The sequence below is a fragment of the Pogoniulus pusillus genome, chromosome 22 (genome assembly GCF_015220805.1).
Source record: "Pogoniulus pusillus isolate bPogPus1 chromosome 22, bPogPus1.pri, whole genome shotgun sequence".
NCBI classification, from domain to species: Eukaryota; Metazoa; Chordata; class Aves; order Piciformes; family Lybiidae; genus Pogoniulus; species Pogoniulus pusillus.
Genome location: NC_087285.1, coordinates 2,035,943 through 2,059,684, shown reverse-complemented (window position 1 = coordinate 2,059,684; position 23,742 = coordinate 2,035,943). Strand labels below are relative to the sequence as shown.

The window sequence follows — 23,742 nt, the reverse complement described above, 5'->3', positions numbered from 1 at the left end:
ACAGCACCTGAACTTACTCCTGGTTGCTCCAAGGAGATAATTCTTGGGTGTGCCCCAAAAGATTACCCTGGAGACAGCCTCCTCACACACAAAAACTTCCAGTTGGGGTCTTCCCAGAGGAAGGTGGACTCCCAGTTTAAGTCCTGATGGTACTCAAGGAAGTTCAGCCCTTGAAGAGGATCCCTGTCCCTGCTTATGGCAGTGGGAGAGGTAAAGGCACCTGCTCCATGTTCTCTTTTCAGTGCTTTCTTACCTTGAGCCAAGGAAAAGAAACTCGGACCAGAGGTGAGAGCAGCCAGCCAAGAGGGGGGCACTGAGGAGGCTGCTGTCTGATCTTTTGGATGTCACACCCAAGGTGGCAAAACCTCAGCCATGGTTTCAACAGCAAGCCCAGCCCTTAGAAAAGATCCTTCCTGACATCTTCTTGACCACTTTTAGGTTTAATTTCTTCATCCTTAGCCTCCCTCTGCCCAGCTGCAAAGCTTCAGCCTATGATGCACCACTGAAGCACACTCTGTTGGTGATGGCACTCCCCAGGGACTGTGAGAAAGGTTCCAAACTCCCAAATAAATGCAGCTGGACCCAAGGGTTCCAACCCTGATTCAGCCAGGCCAGCCCACAGGAGAATGGACACACAGTGGTGGTTCCTGAGGGACCTGCTCCTGCTGAATCATGGAATCAAGCAGGCTGGCAGAGAGCTCCAAGCTCCCCCAGCCCAGCCCAGCCCAGCCCCCAGCCCTGCCCAACCAACCAGCCCATGGCACTCAGTGCCCAGCCAGCCTTGGCTCCAACCCCTCCAGCCACGGCCACTCCACCCCCTCCCTGGGCAGCCCATTCCAGTGCCAATCACTCTCTCTGCCAGCAGCTTCCTCCTCACAGCCAGCCCCAACCTGCCCTGCCACAGCTGCAGCCTGGGGCCCCTTCTGCTGCTGCTGCCTGCCTGGCACCAGAGCCCAACCCCACCTGGCTACAGCCTCCCTGCAGGCAGCTGCAGGCAGCAATCAGCTCTGCCCTGAGGCTCCTCTGCTGCAGGCTGCACCCCCCCAGCTCCCTCAGCCTCTCCTCACAGGGCTGTGCTCCAGGCCCCTCCCCAGCCTTGCTGCCCTTCTCTCAACACCTTCCAGCACCTCAGCAGCTCTCTTGAACTGAGTTAGATCTGGCTGGGACACATCTCCCCAGAGGGACCTATGGAGACCTGGTGTTCAGCCACTCAGCCTCTGGCTGCCACAGAGGCTTGTGCAGCAGTTTGGCACTAAGTCCTCAAGCCAGAGCAGGCAACACACCTTAGCAGAACAGAGCTGGAGGCTCCATGGCTGGGGAAGGGACTCACACACTGACATCCATGCAAGAGGAGGAATCAAGATTTAGGGCTTTGAATCTAAGAGCTACTTTAGAGAAGCAGCTTTTCCCTCTGAAGGGTATTTCCCAGTGCTTTATCCATCTCACAGCCTCACCCAGAGCTCCCCCAGGTTCCTGACTGCTCTCCTTGAGATGTAGACACCAAAATCAGGCAGATCACAGCAAACAAAAGTTGTCAAACTAGCACAAACCAGAGCTGACACAGAAGGAACCTCATTTCTAGCCCTTTTGCTGGGCAATTCCACCAAGAACAGAGAATCTCTGTCCTCAGAGCTGCCAGTTGAGGACTTTCCAGCAGTGAGAGCAGCATGCAAAGGAACCTCCACCAGACACATACATAGAGAGGCAGAGAGAAGCACTCACCCACTGGTTCCAGGTCTCTGGGTCTGAGAGAAACGCCAGTCTGGGTTAGGCTGAGCTTGCTGCAGAGAAAACAGAAGAGTTTTAATACTTTCATTCTTGCCTTTGAAAGTGAAAGTGAACTGATCCTGGATTATTTCAGCCTGGGAATATCAGCATCTTCTTTCCACGGAAGGCAAACCAATTAGAACAAAAGCAAGAAGAAGATTCCCTCTGCCCCCTTCCCCTCCCTCCTCCCTTGAGCATTTCTGAACCAGCATGAATAGCCAAAAAAAGGCATGACAAAAACCATTCAGGGAATAATCTTCCAAAGCAGCTCAGGAACCCAGGCTGTGAAAGAAATGAAGCATGAAATAAACTGATAAGGGCAGCAATTCGGCAGGAGCGATGGTACCAAAGTAATAAGCTTGGAGGAATGGGGGTGGGGGAGGAGGGTAGGGTGGGGGTGGTGGCAGAGTTAATTGCTCCTCAGAAAGATGCTCCTCGTGCCAGAAGGTAAAATGATAACAGACCTTCCTAATCTGTCCTTCTTCTGTCCTTAAAGAGCCCTGCCTGAGCTCTTGGTTTCACGGACTCCATCTGAATGGCTTTTCCTAGCTGCTGCGGCCTCACAGCCTTACAATATTTTCTTTCTGCCCTCAGAGGAAAAGAGCAAACTTCCTGCAGCACAAGAGAGGAGTGTGATTTGTTTAGGAGACACAGACAGCTCTGGAGACAGCAGCACTCTTTGTAAGTTCATCAGCAAGGCTCCCGTATCGCTTTCTGCCCAGACAATGGAGAGCCTGTAAACATGGAAGGACACGGAGCAGGGCTGCTGGTTCCTGCCTCAATCATGCCTTTGTCTACAGCAGTGAAGAGCAGAGCTGCTTGCTGTCTGGAAGACACTTCTGAAAATCATCAGCTTAATTAACTGCAGAACACACAACCTGGGCAGGACGAGGCTGCCACGGGCTGGGGCACAAAGGCTGCCGACCAGAACAATGGAGGCTCCCTTTGGCCAAGGGGTTCCATGGAAGAGACAAGGGGTGGTGGGTACAGGGTTGCTCCTGGGGAGATTCCAACTGGACTCCAGAAAAAAATGTTTCTTCTTGAGAACAGCTGGACCTGGAATCATCTCCCAAGGGAAGCATCTCCCTACACTGGAGAGTTTGAAGACTCAGCTTAACAGGATGCTGGGGCAGCTCATTTCAACTACACCACTACCACCACCACATAGAAAGGTTGGACCAGATGATGCCTGGGGTCCATTCCAACCTGGCACTCTGAGGTTGAGTAAACACTTCTCTCAGTGACCTGAGGAAGGAGCAGTTCAAGATCCCTGCAGCAGAACAGCAGTTTTACAGGATTATTCTGCTTGGGCATGGCAATTACTGAGGAAGAGCACAGACCAGTTACAGCTGACCTAGATTTGTATTTAGCAGATGAGATTGCACTAATTTCTCCACTGCTTTGATGATTCTCAGGAAAGAATATATTAGAATAAATTACTCCCCTAACACAGAGGCCCCACTGGTACCCGAGCTGCGTGCAGATGAGGCTGGTGAGATGCCTGCCCTCTGCATTTCAGACTCACACAGCTCCCAGCTAGATGAGCCCTTCCCGATCTATAGTTTGAATTCCTGCTGTAATTGCCACTTCCCGATTTAGGGCAGGCGTTTATGACCCAAAAATCGCTTTGCTTTTTATATCCCGGAGTTACAAAAATACAGACACCTACATCCACGATTAGAGAGCTGGATACGGGCGGGTAAAGTTTTCAGCGCACGCCGCCGCCTGCGTTTCTGCAAGCCCAAGGGCACCTAAGGTCACCAGGGGCTCAGTGAGACCTGTCACTGCGTTCGGTGCTGAACAGGGGAATTCAGCCCTTCACTCCAAACGACCAAGCTGGAATACGATCCCTTGCTGGGGAACGAGCAGTAATTGAGAACATCTGGGAGTTAGGAAATGAGAGATTTCGTCGAAGGAGAGACAAAAGAACCAGCAGCAAACTGCTTGCAAGAGAACCTCCTCCCGCGGCCACTCGCATGCCACAATAAAGGGGTTAAAAAGACTCAGGAAGTTAAACGCCCCAAACCCGCGGTCCTGACCCTGCTAAGGATCACTTTTCGCACACAAGAGCACAAACAGGGTCAAGGGGAAAGTCTCCACTTCGACAAGCACACAGCCTTTCGTTTCCCAGAGCTGCCCGCGCCCTTCCCCCCACCTCCATCAAGCCCAGCCAAAGTTTTCACCTGCCAAGGAGGTGACAGTGACACACCTTGCCTGAAGCCACCTTCTCAGAGGGAAGGACAGCCACAGAACTGCCAGCTGGCCTGGCTACCGCGGACCATTGCACTTAGCAGACAGGACAAGGAGAAACACCCATCTGTGCCCCCATCTCTTACCCCATCGCAGGGACTGGCTAAGGTGCTGCTGGCCACCTGCTGCTCATAGGCAGCCACGGTCTCGGCGGTGCTAGAGTGGCTGAAAGGTTTGACAAAGAGGAAGTCGCTCTGGTCGGACATGGGCGAGAAACAAGAGGCATAATTCTGTGCTTGGGAGGTCAAGCCTGCTCCTCCCACGTCCAGGTACTTGATGAAGCCACCTGGCTTCATCTGCCCATGGAAATGGGAAGCAGGCTTACGGCCAGCTCCTCGGCAGCAGCCCGCGAAGGTCCCGCCGGCGCCACCGGCTTTGAGACACCGGGCAGCCATCAAAGCAAACATCACACAGGACACGAGGGAAATGGACACCAAGGAGATGATGAGGTACAGCGTGAGGTTGGTGTCCTTGGGAGAAGATTTGGGGAGGTCCAAGGACTTGGTGAAGTCCTGCACGCCGTTCTCCTCTGGGGAAATGACTATTACCACAGAGGCCGAGAGGGACGGCGTTCCGTTGTCCCTCACTTCCACCACCAGCCTGTGGGGATCTTCTGTCTCCCTGAGAGCCTGTGCCACTCTGATCTCCCCAGAGCGGCGTTCCACTTGGAAAGGCAGAGCCTCAGGGGACTCCTGCAGCTGGTAGGACAGCCAGGCATTATGGCCACTATCGGCATCGACAGCTACGACTTTGGTGACCAGATAGCCGGGTTCTGCCAAGGCTGGGATGGTTTGGTGGAAGGCAGAGCCCTTAGGGACGGTCGGGTAGACAATGGTGGGGGCATTGTCATTCTCATCCAGGACAAACACGTGGACCACAGTAGTGCTACTGAGTGCAGGAGATCCATCATCCTTCACCTCCACAGGCACCTGGAACACCTTGTCCTGCTCGTAGTCCAGAGCCCGCACAGTGTAGATGGTGCCGTTGTCTTGGTCTATGCGGAAGTAGGTCGAGATGGGTACATCCTGAGCCCCATTGTCCAGGATGGAGTAAGACAACTTGGCATTGCTACCTTCATCGGGATCCAACGCTGACACTGAGAAAACAGGAGTGCCAGGGAGGGCATTCTCCTGAACGTGAGCGGTGTCAAAGGGGCTGGAGAAATTGGGAGCGTTGTCGTTCACGTCGGCGATGCGCAGGTAGAAGGTTTTTTGTGTCAGCCTCGGTGGGGACCCTGAGTCCACAGCCCTCACAGTGATGTTGTAGCCACTGGCCTTCTCCCGATCGAGGGGGCCGTTGGTGACCAGCGAGAAGTGCTCTTTGAAAGATGACACCAGCTTGAACGGGAGCTCTTTCGCTATCTGCAGCCGGACCTGCCCATTGTCACCGGAGTCGCTGTCCTTCACGCCAATGAGGGCGATCACGGTGCCTGGGGTAGCATCCTCCTGCACCGGGCTGGAGAGAGAGGTCAGCACAATCTCTGGGCTGTTATCGTTGATATCAATTAGCTCCACTCGCAGGTGACAGTGTCCTTCCATGGCTGGGGATCCCTTGTCCCTGGCTCGTACTGCAATCTCGTAAGCGTTGGATTCCTCATAATCCAGAGGGGCTTTTGTCCTGATCTCCCCTGTCCGGGGATCTAAGGAGAAGAGCTTGGTGAATTTGCCAGGTGCATTATTGCTGACTTTGAAAGAGTATTCCACGTCCCCGTTGGGACCTTCATCCAGGTCAGTAACATTCAACTTGGTCACCAGAGTGCCCACTGGCACGTTCTCCTCCAGGTGGACCTTGGATATGGGTGGGTCACAGACAGGAGGATTGTCATTTGCATCCAGGACGTGGATGGTCACCCTGGCAGTGCCAGATTTCACCGGGTTGCCTCCGTCCAGGGCTGTCAGTGTCAGGTGGTGAACAGCCACCTTCTCTCTGTCCAGGGCTTTTTCAAGTACAATCTCAGGCATTTTAACTCCATCTCCTCTCACGTTGATACTCAGGGCAAAATGCTTGCTGGGGCTGAGCTCGTAGGTGGAGATGGAGTTAGAGCCCATATCTGGGTCTTCTGCTACCTCCAAAGGTAGCCGAGTCCCAGGGTTGGCTACCTCAGTGATCTCCAAGACCACCTCCGGCTTGGGGAACTGGGGTGCGTTGTCGTTCACGTCGAGGACGTCCACCTCAACACGATGGAGCTGGAGGGGATTCTCCATGACAAGCTGGAGGTGCAAAGAGCAGGTGGGGCTCTGCCCGCACAGTGCCTCCCGGTCCAGCCGGCTGTCGAGGAGCAGCACACCCGCTGCCAGGTCCACCTGGAAGTGTTGCTGCCCACTCTCGCTCACCAGGCGTAGATTGCGGGTGGTCAAACTCCGCACATCCACCCCGAGGTCCTTGGCCAGGTCACCCACCGAAGAACCCGGCTCTCGGTCCTCGGGCACGGAGTACCGGAGCTGGGCGCTGCTGGCAGCCAGCAGGCAGGAGAAGGCTGCGAGCAGCAGCGGGAGCTGCCATGGCAAACTCCGTGACCCGAGCATCCCGTGCCGGCTGTGTGTGCGCGGAGCAGCGCGGAGCGGAGCGGCGGCGGTTCCACGCAGCTTCCCCCGCCTCCCCGCCCCCGCTGCCGGCCCCGACAGCCGCCGCCGTGCCGGAACCTCCGCGACCCGGGGAGGCGGGGGGCTCCGAACGCGTTGCGCAAGGAGGAAGCCGCCGTGCTGGAGCCACCGGAGCCGAGCAGGGAGGGATGGAGGGGGCGGGGGGAGAACGGTCACAGCCCGGGCGGCTGAGCTGCTTCTCGGCGGGCAAAGGCACACAAAGTCGGCGAGCCGGGGGGACGGACCGAGTGACAGTTTTACGTCTTTCCATAGCCCCCTCCTCCGCCTCCTCCTTTTTCTCTCCCTGCTCCTCCTCCTCCTTTTACTCTCCCTCCTCCTCTCCCTCCTCCACTGCCTTCCCCAAAATACGCACGGCGTAGCTCCCACCCCACACCCCTCCCCACCCACCACCCTATTCCTCCCCTCCCCCATCCCAACCTGCTGCACCGGGAGGGCACACGGGGAACTCCTGGTAATGGGAACACACCCCCCAGCACCCACGGGGATCTCCCTCCCCGAAATCAGCTGGGGGGGTGCCGCATCCCGAAGTGCTCCGGTGCCGAGCCCCGGTGGCCACCGGTCAGGCGTGGGAGGGAAGACACACACGGTCCCGAGCTCACCTCGCTGTAGTGGGTGCGATCCGGCGGGTGGGGACCGGCGGAGGGTTTGACGAACATGAACTCGCTGATGTCCGAGACGGGCGAGAAGCAGGAGCGGTACCGCGGGGCGGGGGGTGCCGTGGCTGTCACCTGGACGCCCATCACCGTGTCCCCTTGCTTAGGCTCATAGTGCAAGTGCCCAAAGATGTGGCTGGGAGGGGGCTGAAGCGTGTTCACGCTCTCCACGCAACAGCCCTGGTTGGCAGGTGCCGAGCCCCGCCGCAGGCACCGCACGCCCAGCACCACCAGTCCCACCAGTGAGACGGTGGAGATGAGCACCAGGGACACAATCAGGTACAATGTAATCGTGGGTAAGCCCCCACCGTCAGTGGCCCGAGCCTCGGAGCCCTGCAGGGCCTCTGGGCCCTTCTCCTCCACCAGCACCACCAGAGTGACAGCTGTGGAGAGTGGGGGCTCCCCAGCATCCCGGACCACCACCAGCAGTTCGTGAGCCGAGGCATCAGTTTCCTGCAGGGCCCGTGTGATCCGGACCTCCCCGGAGCGCAGGGCCACGCTGAAAAGCCCTGGCTCTGTGGCTTCCACGACGTGGTAGGAGAGCCAGGCATTGCGCCCCGAGTCCGCATCGATTGCCACCACCTTGGTGATGAGAGCAGGAGGGGTGATGGAGGGGGAGATTCGGAGCTGGGTAGCGGAGTCCTCCCCGGCCCTGGGGAAATGCACCTGCGGAGCATTGTCATTCTGGTCCACTATGAAAATGTGAACCAGCGTCCTGTTCCTCAGGGCTGGGGAGCCACTGTCAGAGACCTCCACGTGGAACTGGAGATAGGTGGTTTGTTCGTAGTCAAAAGGAAGTTTGGCAGAGACCTGCCCACTTGTGGGGTGTATGGAGAGGTAGCGAGTTGGATCCAGGCCTGGGTCTGTCCCACCAGCTCGCAGGATGGAGTAGGAGAGGCGGGAATTCTGCTCCGAGTCAGGGTCGGCAGCAGAGACTGTAAGCAGCACGCTGCCCACAGGGTTGTTTTCTGCCACCAGCACTTCGTAGGACGCCTGCTCAAACTGGGGTGCATTGTCATTGACGTCTGCCAGGCTGATTGGCAGAATGGTGTGGCGGGAGAGTGGGGGACTGCCCAGGTCTGAGGCAGAGACGGTGACGTTGTAGTAGGCAACCCGTTCCCGGTCCAATCGGGTGCTGGTTAGCAGCGAGTACTGGTGCTCGTAGTCCTTACGCAGCTGGAAGGGAAGGTCTGGAGACACGTGGCACTGGACCCTGCCCTGCTCGCCAGAGTCCCTGTCTCTGACGTGTATCACGGCCACCACCGTGCCTGGTGGTGCATCCTCGCTCAAGGAGCTGGAGAAGGAGGTAAGAATGACCTCAGGTGCGTTGTCATTGACATCAGTGATTTCCACCACCACGCTGCAGTGCTCCTCCATCGTGGGCGACCCCATGTCTTTGGCCTCCACTTCGATCTCGTACACTGTCGCCTCCTCAAAGTCCAGGTTGCCCTGGACACGAATCTCCCCAGTCTGCTCATCGATGGCAAAGATCTGGCGTAAGGCAGCTGAGTTGTGGCTGCTGAGGGCGTAGCGGATGTCTCCATTGGGCCCTTCGTCCACGTCGGTGGCATTTAACTTCACCACGAGGGTGCCCAGCGGTGAGTTCTCCACCAAGCGGGCACCATACGATGGTCTGTCAAACACAGGGTGGTTGTCATTGGCGTCCAGGACCTGAATAGTGATTCGTATCTTGCTGGACTTGGGGGGAGAGCCTCCGTCTTCAGCAGTCAGGACTAGGTAGTGGAAAGCCCTGAATTCCCGGTCCAGGGCCCTCTCCAGCACCAGCTCAGGGAACTTCCCCCCATCGGTGCGTGCCTTCACGTTGAGGTTGAAGTTCTCGTTGGCACTCAGGTGATAGGTCTGCAAGGTGTTGGTGCCCACGTCGGGGTCCTGGGCAGGCTGGATGGGGAAGCGGGCACCCAAGGAGGCCAGCTCGTAGATGCGCAAGGACACCTCTTCACCGGGGAACTCCGGGGGGTTGTCGTTGATGTCCAGGATCTCCACCTCGATGCGGTAAAACTCCACTGGGTTCTCGATGGCAAGTTTCAGGTGGAGGAAGCAGCGAGGGTTCTGCCCACAGAGCTGCTCCCGGTCTATTCGCTCGCTGACCATTATAATGCCGGTGTTCACGTTGACCGAGAAGTATTGGGAATCCGAATCCGACAGTACCTGCAGATTAGCTGCCGCCAGTTTCGCCACATCGGTGCCCAGGTCCTTCGCGATATTGCCCACGAAGGCTCCCCGGGTGAGCTCCTCCGGGATGCTGTACCGGATCTGAGCCGAGGAGCTGTGCAAGAACAAACAGAAGGAGACAACGCGGGGCAGCCCCAGGGTCCGGCCCGCCTGCCCTGCCCTTGGCATCCTTGCCGGCTGGGCGGCCGGGGAGCGATGCCCTCCGCGCTCCGGGGGCCGCGCTCAGCGCTCGCCGCTCCCATTCATTGTTTGGGGCGGACGCGGTTCGGCGGGGAGGGGGCGGCGGGAGGACGCCGGGGCTCCGCGCACGACGCTACGCTATTGGCTCTCAGCCCTCGGCCGCTCCTCCAATCGCCGAGCTCCTTTCCCAGGACAGCAACACCGGCGCCAATCGCAACCCGCGGGCTGTTGCCGCGCGGCGCGAACCTGCGCGCAGCTTCCCCGGCAGCAGCGGCGGCGGCGGCTCCACGCCCCCCCGCACCCTCCCAGGACCCCCGTGGCAGGGTAGCAACAGTAGCGACGGGGGGGGTTGATGGCGGAGGGCGGGAGGGGAGGCGGCGGAGGGGGAGAGAGTCGGGATATGCGCCTTGGCGAGCCCCCGCACTGGCACCGCCTTCCCCCTGCCCCATGGCTCTCACCTGGCCGGGGTCCCGCAGCGTACCGGTAGCGGAAAAGAAAGGCCCGGTTTCCCTCGGTAAGGTGGCAGAGGGCGGGCAAGGCCGGAGGAAGGTGAAATCGCTCCGGTCGGAGCCTTGGGAGAAGCAGGTGCTGTAGCACTGGGACTGGGAGTCAGTGGGTCGTAGGGTGACCTCCATGTACTTGAGGGTGCCGTCGGAGCTGAGTTGCAGCTTGGGGCTGGAGTGCTTGAAGAAGTCCCGGGAGGGCGACTCGCTAAGCCAACAGCAGCAGTAGGGTGACTGGGCGGCACGGCCTCTGCGACGGAGGCAGCGGGTGGCCAGGAGAGTGACAGTGGCCAAAGCCACGGTGCTGACGGCTGCCAGCGCAATGATCAGGTAGAGGGTCAGGTCCGGCTTCTCCTTGGCGGCAGCAGCCAGAAAATCCCGAGGTTTGTAGCTCTCCTCCAGAGCCATCTCCTCCAGGGCCACAGTGATGGTGACAGTGGTGGAGAGCGGGGGGTCACCATTGTCTGTCACCTGGACAACAAGCTGCTGCAGCGCCACGTCGGTGTCCTGGAGGGCACGCGCCGTCCGCACCTCCCCGGTGTACAGCGACATGTGGAACAAGGAGGGGTCGGTGGACTGAGGCAGCAGGTGGTAGGAAAGCCAGGCATTGTGCCCAGCATCCGCATCCACTGCTGTCACCTTGGTGACCAGGTAGCCTGGTGGGGCAGAGAGCGGAACCCTCTGGGGTGCCGGGACATCGCTGTCACTGACAGGGTGCAGGATGGTGGGGGAGTGGTCGTTCTGGTCCAGCACAAAGATGTAGACAGTAACGTTGGCATGGAGCGGGGGGGATCCCGAGTCCCGCACAGCCACAGAGACCGGCAGAACCTGCAGCAGCTCGAAGTCGAATGTGCGCTGTGCATAGAGGTTGCCGTTGTCAGGATTGATGTGAACAAAGGAAGAGGTGGGGGCGCCCTGCACTTGCCCACTCTCTATGGAGTAAACAAGCCGGGAATTAGCCCCGTCGTCAGGGTCCGAGGCAGAGACGGTGCACAGCAGGGAGCCAGGCGGGTTGTTCTCTGGAAGGAAGGCGTCGTAGGAGGGCTGCGAGAAGCGTGGGGGGTTGTCATTCACATCGGATATATTGAGGAGCAGCATAAGTGTTGAGGTGAGAGCAGGAGAGCCACCATCCTGAGCAATCAGTGCCACCACATACTGTGAGGTAGTCTCTCGGTCCAGGCTCTCCCTGGTGACCAGGGAGAAGTGGTTCTGAAGAGACCTGATGGCAAAAGGCACGTTGGGGGAGATCTCCAAGCTCACAACCCCGTTGGCCCCCGAGTCTCGGTCCCGTATGTTGAAGAGCCCCACAACGGTCTCTGGTGGAGTGTCTTCTGGCACCGGGTTCAGCAGGGAGGTGAGCAGCACCTCTGGGGGGTTGTCATTGGTGTCCACCACTTCCACCCGCAGCACGCAGTGGCCCTCCATCTCTGGGACCCCTCCATCGTGGGCTCGCACATAGATCTCATAGAAAGGCGACTCCTCAAAATCCAGGGCCCCACTCACCCGGACCTCACCGCTGCGGGGATCGAGGGTGAAGAGCCTCCGGACCGAGTCAGAGGTGTGCACCCCGAAAGAGTACTGTGTCTCCCCGTTGGGGCCCTCATCAGGGTCAGATGCATTGAGTCGAAGGAGCAGGGCCCCCATAGGAGTGTTTTCAGGGACTTGCACCTTGTACGTGGGACGGTCAAAGGTGGGAGCATTGTCATTGACATCCAGGACCAGAACCGTTATCTGCGCCGTGCCCGAGCGGGCTGGGCGCCCCCCATCCACCGCCGTCAACACCAGCTGCAGTTCTGGCTGCTCTTCCCGGTCCAGGGCACGCTCCAGCACCAGCTCCGGGAAGAGTTTGCCATCCTGCTGCTGCCTGACGTCCAGGGAGAAGTGAGAGTTTGGGCTCAGCCGGTAAGAGCCCACAGCATTGGTGCCCACATCGGGGTCCTGCGCGCTCTCCAGGGGGAAACGTGCACCCACCGTGGCAGACTCGGCGATGCGCAGGCTGCGGTGAGTGGTGGGGAAGCTCGGAGAGTTGTCGTTCAAGTCCAGGATCTCCACTTCCAGCCGGAAGAGCTGCAGGGGGTTTTCTGTCACCACCTGCACTGACAGCACGCAGCTGGCAGCCGCTCCGCACAGCCGCTCCCGGTCCAGCTGCTGGCTGACCACCAGCGCTCCGCTGTCCAGGCGCACGGCGAAGTGACTCCGGCTCTCCTCTGAGCCCAGGCGCAACCTGCGACCCGGCAGCTCCTCCACCTTCAAGCCCAGGTCTTGGGCAACGTTCCCCACCACGGTTCCCACCTCCGACTCCTCCATCACTGAGTAACGGATCTGCCCGGAGACCCAGCCCCAGCCGAAGAGTGCAAACAAACTCAGTACTTGCCATTTCCAGGCGGGTCGCTGGAGGCTGACTCTCTCCATGTCCATGCGTGTCCGGCCCGGGACGCAGCAGGCGCTGGGAAGCTGGTGAAAAAAATCCCTGGGTCTCTCTTCCACGGCTTGGAAAACAGCTCCGGGGCTCAGGCAGGCTGCAGCTCCGGCTGTCAGCTCCGAGCAGAGGGGGTGGACTGGGGGAGGGGAACTGAATCACAGCCCCAGCGCGGAGGTGGAAAGGGGGGGGGGGGGGGGGAGAGAAGCAGATTTCTCCCCCCCGCTTCAGACCAGCGCCCAATTGGCCGAGAGCTCAGTCCTCTCTCCGCCAGCAGTCGGTCCCCGGACGTGCGGGAAGTGGGGGGTCTGAGCTGGTATCAAGCAGGGCTGCCACCCCCGGCCATCCCTCCGCCAGCCTGAGGCACTTGCTCCGGCAGCTCGCTTCCCGTTCGCAGGGAAACTGCACGTCCTGGCAGCCTAGGAGCTTAGGTACAAGCTCTCCCTGTGCTCTCCCCCTTCCACAATGGTGGCTTCACATCGAGCCCGCAGACAAAGGGCAGCTGTCATGAACGCGGGCCAAAGGACTTTTCATGCCTGATGAAAAGGTGCTTGTTAGAACCCTGAGGTGCCAGGGGCTCTTCTCCCACTCCTTTCTTCTCCCCCAGCTAATGCTGTAGCTGCTTCCTAGACTCTCGAGTTGCCTCTTTAAGTGAGGCATCACAGCCACCAGTACCACTGTCACATACAGAAGAGCTCACACTAGGACAGGGCCCGTGGGTGTCAGAGACAGAATACAGGAAGGCAGAGCTGAGTGAGCCGTTCAGAGCTGGAGCACAATTCCACTAGTACCACCGTCAGACAGAACAGCTCACACCAGGATGAGGATATCTATCCCTGACAAGCCCTGGGGGTTATCAGAGGCAGAAGGTGGAAAGGCAGAGATGGGTGAGCCATGCAAAGCTGGAATGCAATTGCTTCCCACACACACCTGGCTGGATGCCCCTTCCCCATGCTGAGACAAGGAAGGGGACAACCTTCTTTGAGGTCACTTCCAATCCAAGCTACTGTATAATTCTATGATTCACAGTATCCAAGGACCCAGCTACGAAGCCCACAGATCACCACCAATTCAGGTCAGGACATCAGTCTGGGAAGGAGGCCTGAGCCACCCACCTGGCAGACACAAGTACAGAAGTTCTGTGGCAGACACAGCTTTGCAGTCTCCCAGAGGGCAAAACCAGGGGTCTCAGCCTCCCCAGGGGGGAGAGGAGCTAGAATTTCCTCCTCTCCCTGTCTTAGATGATGGTGGCAAGCTGCAGGGTGTTAGCTTGGTTCCCATGCCTGCAAAAGCCTTGGGCAATCATGCCCTGAAGTCCTGTCCTCAGCACACTCAAGGCCAGCCTAACCTCCCTTAGGTGAATGCAGACCCTTGCAGAGGGTGGGGCCCACAGCAGCGTGACAGGCAAGGGAACCAGCTCACACCTAGCACCCTGCCTGTCCCCACCACCTGGGCACCAAGGGAACCTGAAGGAACAGGTGAGAGGTTGTGTGCACCCACGCCCGGCAAGGTGGATGGTGACAGGGACACCATCCATGGACATACAATGAAGGTGTTGCTGTCAAGGCACTTCAGTCCCCTCTGCAGCCCCTCCCCGTCCATTCCAAAAGCCACGGGGTGAGACCACCCTGCTGCCAGTAAGGCAGAGACGGAGCAAGGAGCCTCACGACTGGTGCAGAGCTCTGCCTAGGTCCCACCTACTGCTCCGGGGAAAGGTAGGAAGTATTCTTAAAGCACCAACAGTAGCACAACTCTAGGTAAATGCATTTCCCAGCGTCCAGAGACCAATACTTGCTTGCATATACTCATTGCCCGAGGGCTTTCGACGGTGCCACCAAGACAAAGCTATCACCGTAACCTTGGCTCTGGGATGTGCCCTGACCTCATCCCAGCCAGGGCCTCACCTCTGGGTGACGGACATGCCTGCTGGCAGCATGAGGTGCTGCCCCCCTGGGAAAAGGTTTGGTGCTGCTGCAGTGCCTCTGAAGCCCATGGGGGAATCTGCTTAGTGTCCCGAGGTGACTTGGTCACAAGAGCACTGGGGCAAGCAAGGGAGAGGTTCCACACAGTGGATCCTGCTCTTATTTACGTCTGCAAAAGCCCAGGGTGGGGAGGCAGGGAAGGTGTCTAGGATAGAAACATCCCAGGTCCAGAGGGCCAAAGCTCACCCTGTGCAAGGGCCCTGACTCAGACAACCCAGTGAGCTGCAGGATCATTGGAGATGCTGCAGGGTGGGATCCCTCATGGCAGGACATGGCACCTGTCATGGATGGGACCAACACCATCCCCAGCACACTGTTTTTTGGGGTCTGGCTGTTGCACTGCAGAGCAAAAAGGTGTAAAGCTTCTGCAGGTTTGTCACAGTCCATGGCATTGGGCTGGACCTTCTGTCACCTCAAAGAAAACCCAGGGCCCAGTGCCAGTTTCTCACTGCCAGTGCCTTTCCAGCACTGGGGAGCAGAGAGGAGCTATGGCCAGGGCTCAGGCTTGCTGCCTGCCCACTATCACCTTTTTCCATCCTCCATCTCAAACCATTTACAGCCTCCACCCCAGGAGACACCTTGCCAGGACCCCTTGGTAGAGGTGACATCCTTATCCCCAGTTGTAGCTCAGCCCACACAGTGCAGAGGAACACTTGCTCCTGCAGCTGCTGCAGCTGTCTCCACCTGCCACAGCTCGGAGGAGCTGAGTCTGAGCAGCAGCACAAGACAGAGAGGGAAAAAAAAAAAGGCCATAAATAATTCTGGGAGGTTTCTGCCTCTGCCTGTGATTTGGCCACAGCGAGCAGGCGGCACACACATCCCCACACCCATGCGCAGCTTCCTCTGCACCTCACTTCCTTCTGCTCCAAAGAACTGCTACCCACATCCTCCTGGGAAGGGATATGCTACCGGCACCAACCACCTTGGAAGCCCGTCAGGTACCCCCCCACACACCTTTCTTCTTCCACTGGATCTCCTACCCAGCCTCACCTCTGAGGATCGAAGCATGCCTATAAATTGAAAGCTCTCAAATTAAGCTGCATGATTCCCACCAGGCAAGACACACAGAAGCTGCCTGCCATGCGCAGACTCCTTCCTGGCTGCAGTTTGCTCTATCAGGACATCAGACATCGCCCGGAGACAGCATATTGCAAGCCACACAAGGCTTGCAATAGGGTTCTTAAAGCAACACCTGGGTGGAGGACTCCCTATCCTGCTCAGAGCCACAGTGCAGCTCGACAGAGCCCTGCAAGCAGCTGGTGTAATCTGCAATCCAACACCCCCCACACACACACCCTGCCTGAAGAGAACGTCACGACAAGAACTCCATGGAAACGAAACCAGAATCATCAGGAAACCAGTATGAAGTGAGGCACGGAAAGGAAGGACTCTGTAGCCACGGTCTGTCTAGAGGAGGAACCAGCATCACCCTTCAGCTTTGTGTGCTACACACGGGAAGTGACACCTCAGTCCCCTGCTGGCATCTGGAGGCTCCCAGCCCCATTTTCACCAGTACCTCCCCAGCCCACACCAGGACACGACGCAGAGAGGCTACATTCCCCTCCCAGTGCCTGACCCTACAAGCGCCCCCCTTGGCTGTCTTTTTGCAAACGGAAGGAAATAACCATTAGCAACAACCTTTCTGCCAAGGATTTGCAAGTGGCTGCAAGCTGACATCAGCATTTACTGCTTACTCATGCATGGTGGACCCAAAACCGCACCAGAAAGACGCAATTCTGTTACCCTGAGCATATTGGCTCATGTGATCCTGCTCACCACAGTACAAATGTCATCGACATCCAGGACAGTTCATTTGACTCTGAAGAAGACCTGGTCAGCCACTTCCGAGGCATGGCATGACTGGATAGTCCCCCCCAGCCCCCATCTGAAACCATATGCATATGGCACAGAGGAACCATGACTCTGCCCGGTGCTTGGACATGGCATGGAAGGAGCTACATTACCTCAGCAGGCGCAGGGAGCCGGTTCGCAGTGCCCACGATCTGGTGGTACAACCCTGGCTCACCATTCCTCATGGTGCTCTGGCGACTGCCCAAGGGGCTGGAAGTGAAGGGCTTTTTACACAGGAGATCACTCTGGCGAGAGTCTGTGGTGAGATAGACCTGGTGGTAGAAGTTGGGGGGTGTGAAGCCACCCCGCACAGCATCAATGTGGTGGAAGGGCCCTGGTGTCCTGTACATGGTGCTCCTGGAGCTGTTGTACAGCTCCTTTGACTGCCTCCACTTGTAGCACTTGAAGATGCCCACTGACAACATGGTGATGAAGAAAGCTGCTGACACCAAAATCACAGCCAGGATGAGATAGAAAGTCACGTGCCTCTTGGGATCATTGGCAGGTGCTACATCAGTGAGGTCAGTGAGCACCTCCTTGGCCACCTCAGCCACAGAGATAGAGACAGTGGCGCTGGCAGACAGCACAGGCTCCCCATGGTCTTTCAGCAGGATGACTAGCGTGTGCTGGGGAGCATCATCCTCACGGAGCTGGCGGGCTGTGAAGATCTCCCCACTGTGCAGGCCAACTGAGAAGAGGCTGGGGTCAGTGGCCTGCAACAGGGTATAGGAGATCCAGGCATTGTACCCTGCATCCGCATCCACCGCCACCACCTTGGTGACCATGTACCCGGCAGGAGTGCCTGGTGGCACCACATCGGTATAGGTGTCAGTGGTGTTGGGCTGAGGGTACAGCACAGTTGGGGGATTGTCATTGACATCAGTGACGAATACACTGACTGAGACATTAGTAGCCAGAGGCGGAGAGCCACCGTCCTGGACCTGGACCATCATGCTGAACTCCACCTGGTCCTCGTGGTCCAGGGAGGTGAGCAGGTAGAGGGTGCCATTCTCCCGATTGATGGAGAAGAGGTGGCCTACAGTAGGGTCACCCTGAAAGAGGATGTAGGAGAGATGGGCGTTGCGCCCAAGGTCCGGGTCTGTGGCGCTCACGTTAAGGATGGGGATGCCAGGCATGTTGTTCTCCAGCACGTAGACATCATAGGAGTCCTGGGAAGACTTGGGTGCATTGTCGTTGACATCTGACACCTGCACCAAGATGGTTTTTACTGCAGACAAGGGTGGCGAGCCCGAGTCCTTGGCTGTGATAGTGATGTTGTACTCTGATGCCTTTTCCCGGTCCAGAGCTGCTTTTGTTTTCAATGTGTAGTAGTTTTTGAGGGAGGAGCTGAGCAGGAATGGAATCCCAGAGGGAATGAAGCAGTTCACTAGGCCATTGTCGTGGGAGTCCGAGTCCGTTACACTCAGCAAAGCTACGACCGTCCCTGGGGCTGCATCTTCAGGCACAGGACTGTACACAGAAGTCACTGTCACCTCTGGAGTGTTGTCATTCACATCCACAACTTCCACCAGGACTTTGCAATGAGCCACACCAGGAACGACACCCTTGTCTTTAGCCTGTAAGTAGATCTCATACAGCTTTGTCTCCTCATAGTCCAGCTGCCCCTTGACCCTCAGCTCCCCCGTGGCCGAGTCCAGAACAAACAGTTCTCGTACCTTGGCGGGCGTGTGGCTGCTGAAGGAGTAGACGACTTCCCCACTGGGACCATCATCCAGGTCATATGCGCTGATCTTGGCCACCAGAGTCCCGCTGGGTGTGTTCTCCCTTACGTTCGCCTTGTAGGTGGACTGGTTGAAGACTGGGGCGTTGTCATTGGCGTCCACAACGTCAATGTGGATCTGCACGTGGGCCGACCGTGGCGGGCTGCCTCCATCCAGCGCCGTCAAGACCAGGTGCAGCTCCCGTTGCTCCTCCCTGTCCAGCTCTTTCTCTAGCACCAACTCCGCGTACTTGCTGCCATCCACCCTTGTCTGCACGTCCAGCGCGAAGTGTGGGTTGGCACTGAGCTGGTAGGTCTGCAAAGAGTTAACTCCCACATCGGGGTCTTGCGCGCTCTCTAGTGGGAAGCGCGCTCCGGCCGCCACGGACTCGCTGATCTCCAACCTCGCCTGGCTGCTGGGAAAAACTGGGTCGTTGTCATTGATGTCTTGGATCTCCACGGTGCCGCTGTACAGCTCCAGCGGTTTTTCCATCAAGATCTCAAAGCTGAGCATGCAGGGAGAGAGCGCACCGCAGAGCTCCTCGCGGTCTATTCGCTCGTTCACCAGCAGCGCCCCGCTCGTCAGATCCACCCCGAAGTACTTCTTGTTGCCGCCGGACACCACCCGCAGACGGCGGCCCGGCAGCCTCCCGAGGTCCAGCGCCAGGTCTGCTACCACGTTCCCCACCGCCGAGCCTCTCCGCGCCTCCTCGGGGATCGCATAGCGAATGGCCGCGGAAACCCAGTTGGAAAGGCCGAACAAAAGCAAGAGGCTCAGTACCTGCCCCGTCGTCACCCCGCGTCTCCTCACAGCAACGCCGGTCATCGCACAGGACGGTCGCTCTCTCCGCTTTGTGCCCCCCCCTCCCCTGGCCCCAGCCTTGGCTACAAAACCTCAACTCGTCCCCTCATGCCGCTGCCCAGCTCGCCCCGGGAAGCGGCGTCCGGCGGGCAGACGGGCGGGCATTGCTGTGCAGGCTCCGCCGTGACTCACTCACACCCTCCCTCTTTCTCTTCCTCCCCCCTCTCTCTCTTCCTCCCTCCCTCCCAGGCTCTCTCTGAGACCTTCTGCGCCTCATCCCGGCTCCGAACGGGGCCGGGCAGCCAGATCCCCCCCGCTCCATCATTGGCCGACAGCGGCACACAGAGTTCCGGCCAATAACTGCACAGAGCGGCCGCAGGGTTACGGGAGTTCCTCCGCGGGGCCAGCTGCCCGGCGAGCCCCGCCGAGAGGGAGAGCGGCGTTCCCCAGCCCCACGGCAGCGGAGTCAAACCTGTTTACCCTGGAGGAAGAGTAAAACCCTTCGAGAAACCCAGATAAATAAGGACAACCAGGCTGAAAGAAGCGGCGAAGATCAGGCACCGACCAAGATCGCCTGTAAGGGAGGGCTGGAAGGTCTAAGAGTTGGTGGAGAGGATGACGCCAAAAGGGGCGATATGGAAATGAGAGGGGTGAGGAGTATCCCCCGGGGTAAAATAGCTGGAAAGAGGCAGACAGGGCAATAAGGAAAGGAGAGGTAGTCAGGGACAAGCAGGGAGCCGGAGTGAGCCATCCCTGTTAAAAACAGCCGGGTCCAATTGTCCCTCGGGACCTTCGGAATGCCGGTTCTTCCATTCAAGTGCTTAATCGATCCCTTCTGACACCCCACGATGTCGCATCGTGGCGCCTCTCTGTGCCACCAAAGCAGCGACGCCGGGAAAACGACGCGGATTTGGTGCTGCCGAGTTAGGAGCAGCTCCTCCGTCCGCAGCTCCCGCTACAGGGTTCCCAGGAGCATCGACTCTCCTGCTTCCCACCGCCACCACTGCCCCAGCAGACAATTTTACACCCCGCCCCAGAGAGCAGACATCTCGGTTTACTCTCAGTTTGACTCCCCGGTAACGGTTTCCAGCAGGCGCAAGGAAATCACGGTCTGCACCGTGCCGGTTCACCAGGAGAGGGAGCGGTTCCCCTTCCCGGGCGGCCCTGCGGGTCCCGGCACCGCATAGATCGCGGCACTGGCAACGCCTGGGCGAGAACCAGTCACTTCCCGGACTCCCCGCCTACGTTTGGGCTTGTTGCTAACAACAATTCGCCGGGTTTTCCCGACTTTTCGAGCCCCCACACGGATAAAACTACCTCATTTCGGCCCTGCTTGCCCGACACCCCCGCAACTGCCAGAGTGTGATGGGAAGGGGGGCCAAGGGAGCTTGGCCAGACAGCGTCAGGAGCGCTGTCAAAGCGCCGACAAACGCAGTGTCCAAGTGATGCTCAGTGACACGGATTAGTGGTGACCTAGCAGTGCTGGGTTAAAGGTTGGGCTCGGTCTTAAGAACCTTTTCCAACCTAGACAGTTCTGCAAGCCTCTGGTTCCAAAAGCCGAAGCCGAGCCTCATAAAGAAGAGTGAGTCTGGGAAAGGAACCCAACTATAAATCACTTCCCATGGAGAAGCACGAGCAGGCTCTCCATGCCCTGCAGGGCTCCCTCGGGAATGTTTCTGGTCAGCAATTATCTCGCTGCTTATCGTGGCTGTGTTGTGGAAGGGCTGAAAAGCATCTGCACCGACGTAGGGGACAAGAAATCAGCTATAGAGAGAAGGACCTCGGCTGTGGCTATGTGACCTCGTCCTGTAGTCTGGTTAACTGCCGTGAGCACCCAGACACCTCAGCATTCCTGCACTTGTATCAAGAGCCAACGATATCAAACACACACACACAGCCTTTCCTCTCTGCGTGCTCAGCTATTTCCTTTCCTACTGAATAATCACCGCTAAGATAAACCTTATCAGTGCTACTTAGCATTCTTATCACCAGCTCACAGACTGTGATAAAAGTATAACGTTTCACGCCGATAAAACCCAGTGTTAAGTCATCTAAACTTGCGTTTTAATTGACTTGGAGCAATGCAAAGACTGAGAAGGGAAATGAGACGTTTCTGCCCATTGCAGCTGCACTCAAGCACACATTATCTGTCTGATTTGAAGCTCCTGGAGCAGACCAGGTCTGCAGGCTCGCAGTGCTGAGAGCAGATTCCTTTGTCCACAAGCCCTTATCCACCCAACTCCCAATGACCTTTCTCTCTTACATGTTCAATAAAAATTAAAATCCACAGCTCCCTTTGAGACAACAACCTTCAACCACGTATTTTCTCTGAAATAAACTGGATTTCTGGGTGTTTTGTCCCCAGTTCATCTCTTTCCTAAACTCTTAACACAAATATAACAGTCTAAGGAGTTTCTCCTCACACACACACAAACCATATTCAGGGTTCTGTTGCCCACTTTGTCCCAGCAGCAGCAGGACACCCAAGCAGCAGAGAACATCTCAGGAAAGGCATGGATGGAAGACTGAACACATCCATCCCCCCTGTATTTCCACTGATCTGGAGAAATTAAGTCAGTCAGTTTGATGGGAAGCCTCAGCACTGAATGTGATACTTCAGTTTCAGAGCTCCTGAAATAACCTCATCTGGAAGGGAAGGAGTGAAAATGTGCAAGAGCTAAAGAGAAAGATTCCGTTCTTCTGCACCAGGAATTACTTCAGGGAAGGGTTCAAGGAAAATCCCAGGCAAAACCACACACTCCAGCATTATTCCAGGCCCTGGCATGGCTCTGGAGGAGCCAGCAGCAACAATGACTTCAAATTTCTATAGTGAGGCACCTGCTCCCCAGATGGAGTAGAAATGTACAAGTGTATGCAACATCTTCCTTTTGGGAGGGCCAGAGTCCAAAAAGAAGCAACTAGAAGAGGAAAGAGAACTACAGAGTGGTTACCCTCGCTGGGTACACTGGGATAGAGCATGTAGTGTTATCACAGAGGAGCACTCCATCTGGCAGAGACAGTGAATGAAAGAGCAGATCAAACTTTGTGAGACCCCACCTGCAGTACTGTGTGCAGTTCTGGAGCCCCCAACACAAGAAGGACATCAAACTGCTGGAGGAAGTCCAGGAGAGTGCCACAAAGATGATCAGAGAGCTGGAGCACCTCTCCTAGGAGGACAGGCTATGGAGTTACAGTATCACAGTATCATCAGGGTTGGAAGAGACCTCACAGATCATCAAGTCCAACCCTTTACCACAGAGCTCAAGGCCAGACCATGGCACCAAGTGCCACGTCCAGTCCTGCCTTGAATTGCCCCAGGGACAGCGACTCCACCACCTCCCCAGGCAGCCCATTCCAGTGTCCAGTGACTCTCTCAGTGAAGAACTTTCTCTTCACCTCCAGCCTAAATCTCCCCTGGTGCAGCCTGAGGCTGTGTCCTCTCGTTCTGGCGCTGGCCACCTGAGAGAAGAGAGCAACCTCCTCCTGGCCACAGCCACCCCTCAGGTAGTTGTAGACAGCAATAAGGTCACCCCTGAGCCTCCTCTTCTCCAGGCTAAACAATCCCAGCTCCCTCAGCCTCTCCTTGTAGGGCTGTGCTCAAGGCCTCTCCCCAGCCTTGTCGCCCTTCTCTGGACACGAGTTGGGGCTCTTCAGCCTGGAGAAGAGAAAGCTTCAAGGAGACCTTGAAGTATCTGAAGGCAGCCTACAAGTAGGCTGGGGAGGGACTATTTACAAGGTCTTGTAATGACAAGAGGAGGAGGAATGGGTTTAAACTGGCAGAGGGGAGACTGAAACTGAATGTTAGGAAGAAGTTCTTGACAGTGAGGGTGGCGAGACACTGGCACAGGTTGCCCAGGGATGTTGTGGAGCACAGAATCACTGAATGTGATCTATGAATCACATTCTGTGATTCTGTGCTCCACAACTTCCCTGGAGGTGTTCAAGGCCAGGTGAGATGAGGCTTTGAGCAACCTGGTCTAGTGGGAGATAGCCCTGCCTATGGTGGGGTGTTGGGACTGGATGAGCTTTGAGGTCCCTTCCAACCTAAACCATTCTCTGATTCTATGACACTTTTGCCCTCACTCCATCCCATGTCCACCCACCACCCCAGCTCAGTGCAAGTTGCACCTGGAGCAGGACAGCAATCAGTGCTGACTGTGAGATTAACAGTCCAGCTTACCCTGAGGCAGGAATGCAGGTTTAGTGGACATCAAGGGGACTCAGATGCTGACAACATATTTATATTGCCTTTGGGAATGGAGATCAACAGAGCTGGGCTGCCAGGTGGCTGAAGCAAGGAATGAAGATAAAGCAGTCCCCTTTGTGAGACAACTAGTGAAGCAAGGCTAAAACAATAAAAAGAAGCAGCTTCAAGACACTTTTCCATCATCTTTGCCTCCTTGACTGCAAATGGATGATCAAAGTCGACACCCTCAGTATGATAATGACCCAGGTGAGCACATGCTGAACAGATATGACTATGTTACTCAATTCTCCACCCAAATCATGGTACAAGTCACCTCGAAGGCCTCCAGGATTAGGATAAAAAAGAAAGCCAATGTAGGAACATCTCTCTGTAGGGAGGAAAGACTGGTTTTAGCAGAGATGAGGACAGGAGATGGGCTGTGCTCCTTTTCCTTCCCCTAAAACAGGAACACCTACTTGGTAAGAAATGCACCTTCACTACACAGCTGCTCTTCTGCTGCATTTCTATTACATGTTAGTGCTATTGAGAAGATTTGCATCTCCAGCTATGTTGGATGTTACTCAGGATTTACTCACTCGAGATGGATCACTTGCAGTTAGTGCATTTATCACC

At 57.0% G+C, this 23,742-nt stretch overlaps 1 protein-coding gene across 21 annotated transcripts in view; it reads right to left on the bottom strand.

The window, feature by feature from the left end:
* LOC135185089 (protocadherin gamma-A4-like) overlaps positions 1-23,742 on the bottom strand; it is a 223,480-nt gene that overhangs the window by 38,814 nt on the left and 160,924 nt on the right. For 14 of the 21 annotated variants that reach the window (XM_064161437.1, XM_064161440.1, XM_064161443.1 and 11 more), the window contains exon 2: positions 1,723-1,781. In XM_064161437.1, coding sequence (XP_064017507.1) covers positions 1,723-1,781 — 59 coding nt within the window. The other 7 variants (XM_064161456.1, XM_064161450.1, XM_064161433.1 and 4 more) reach the window with 7 other exon arrangements.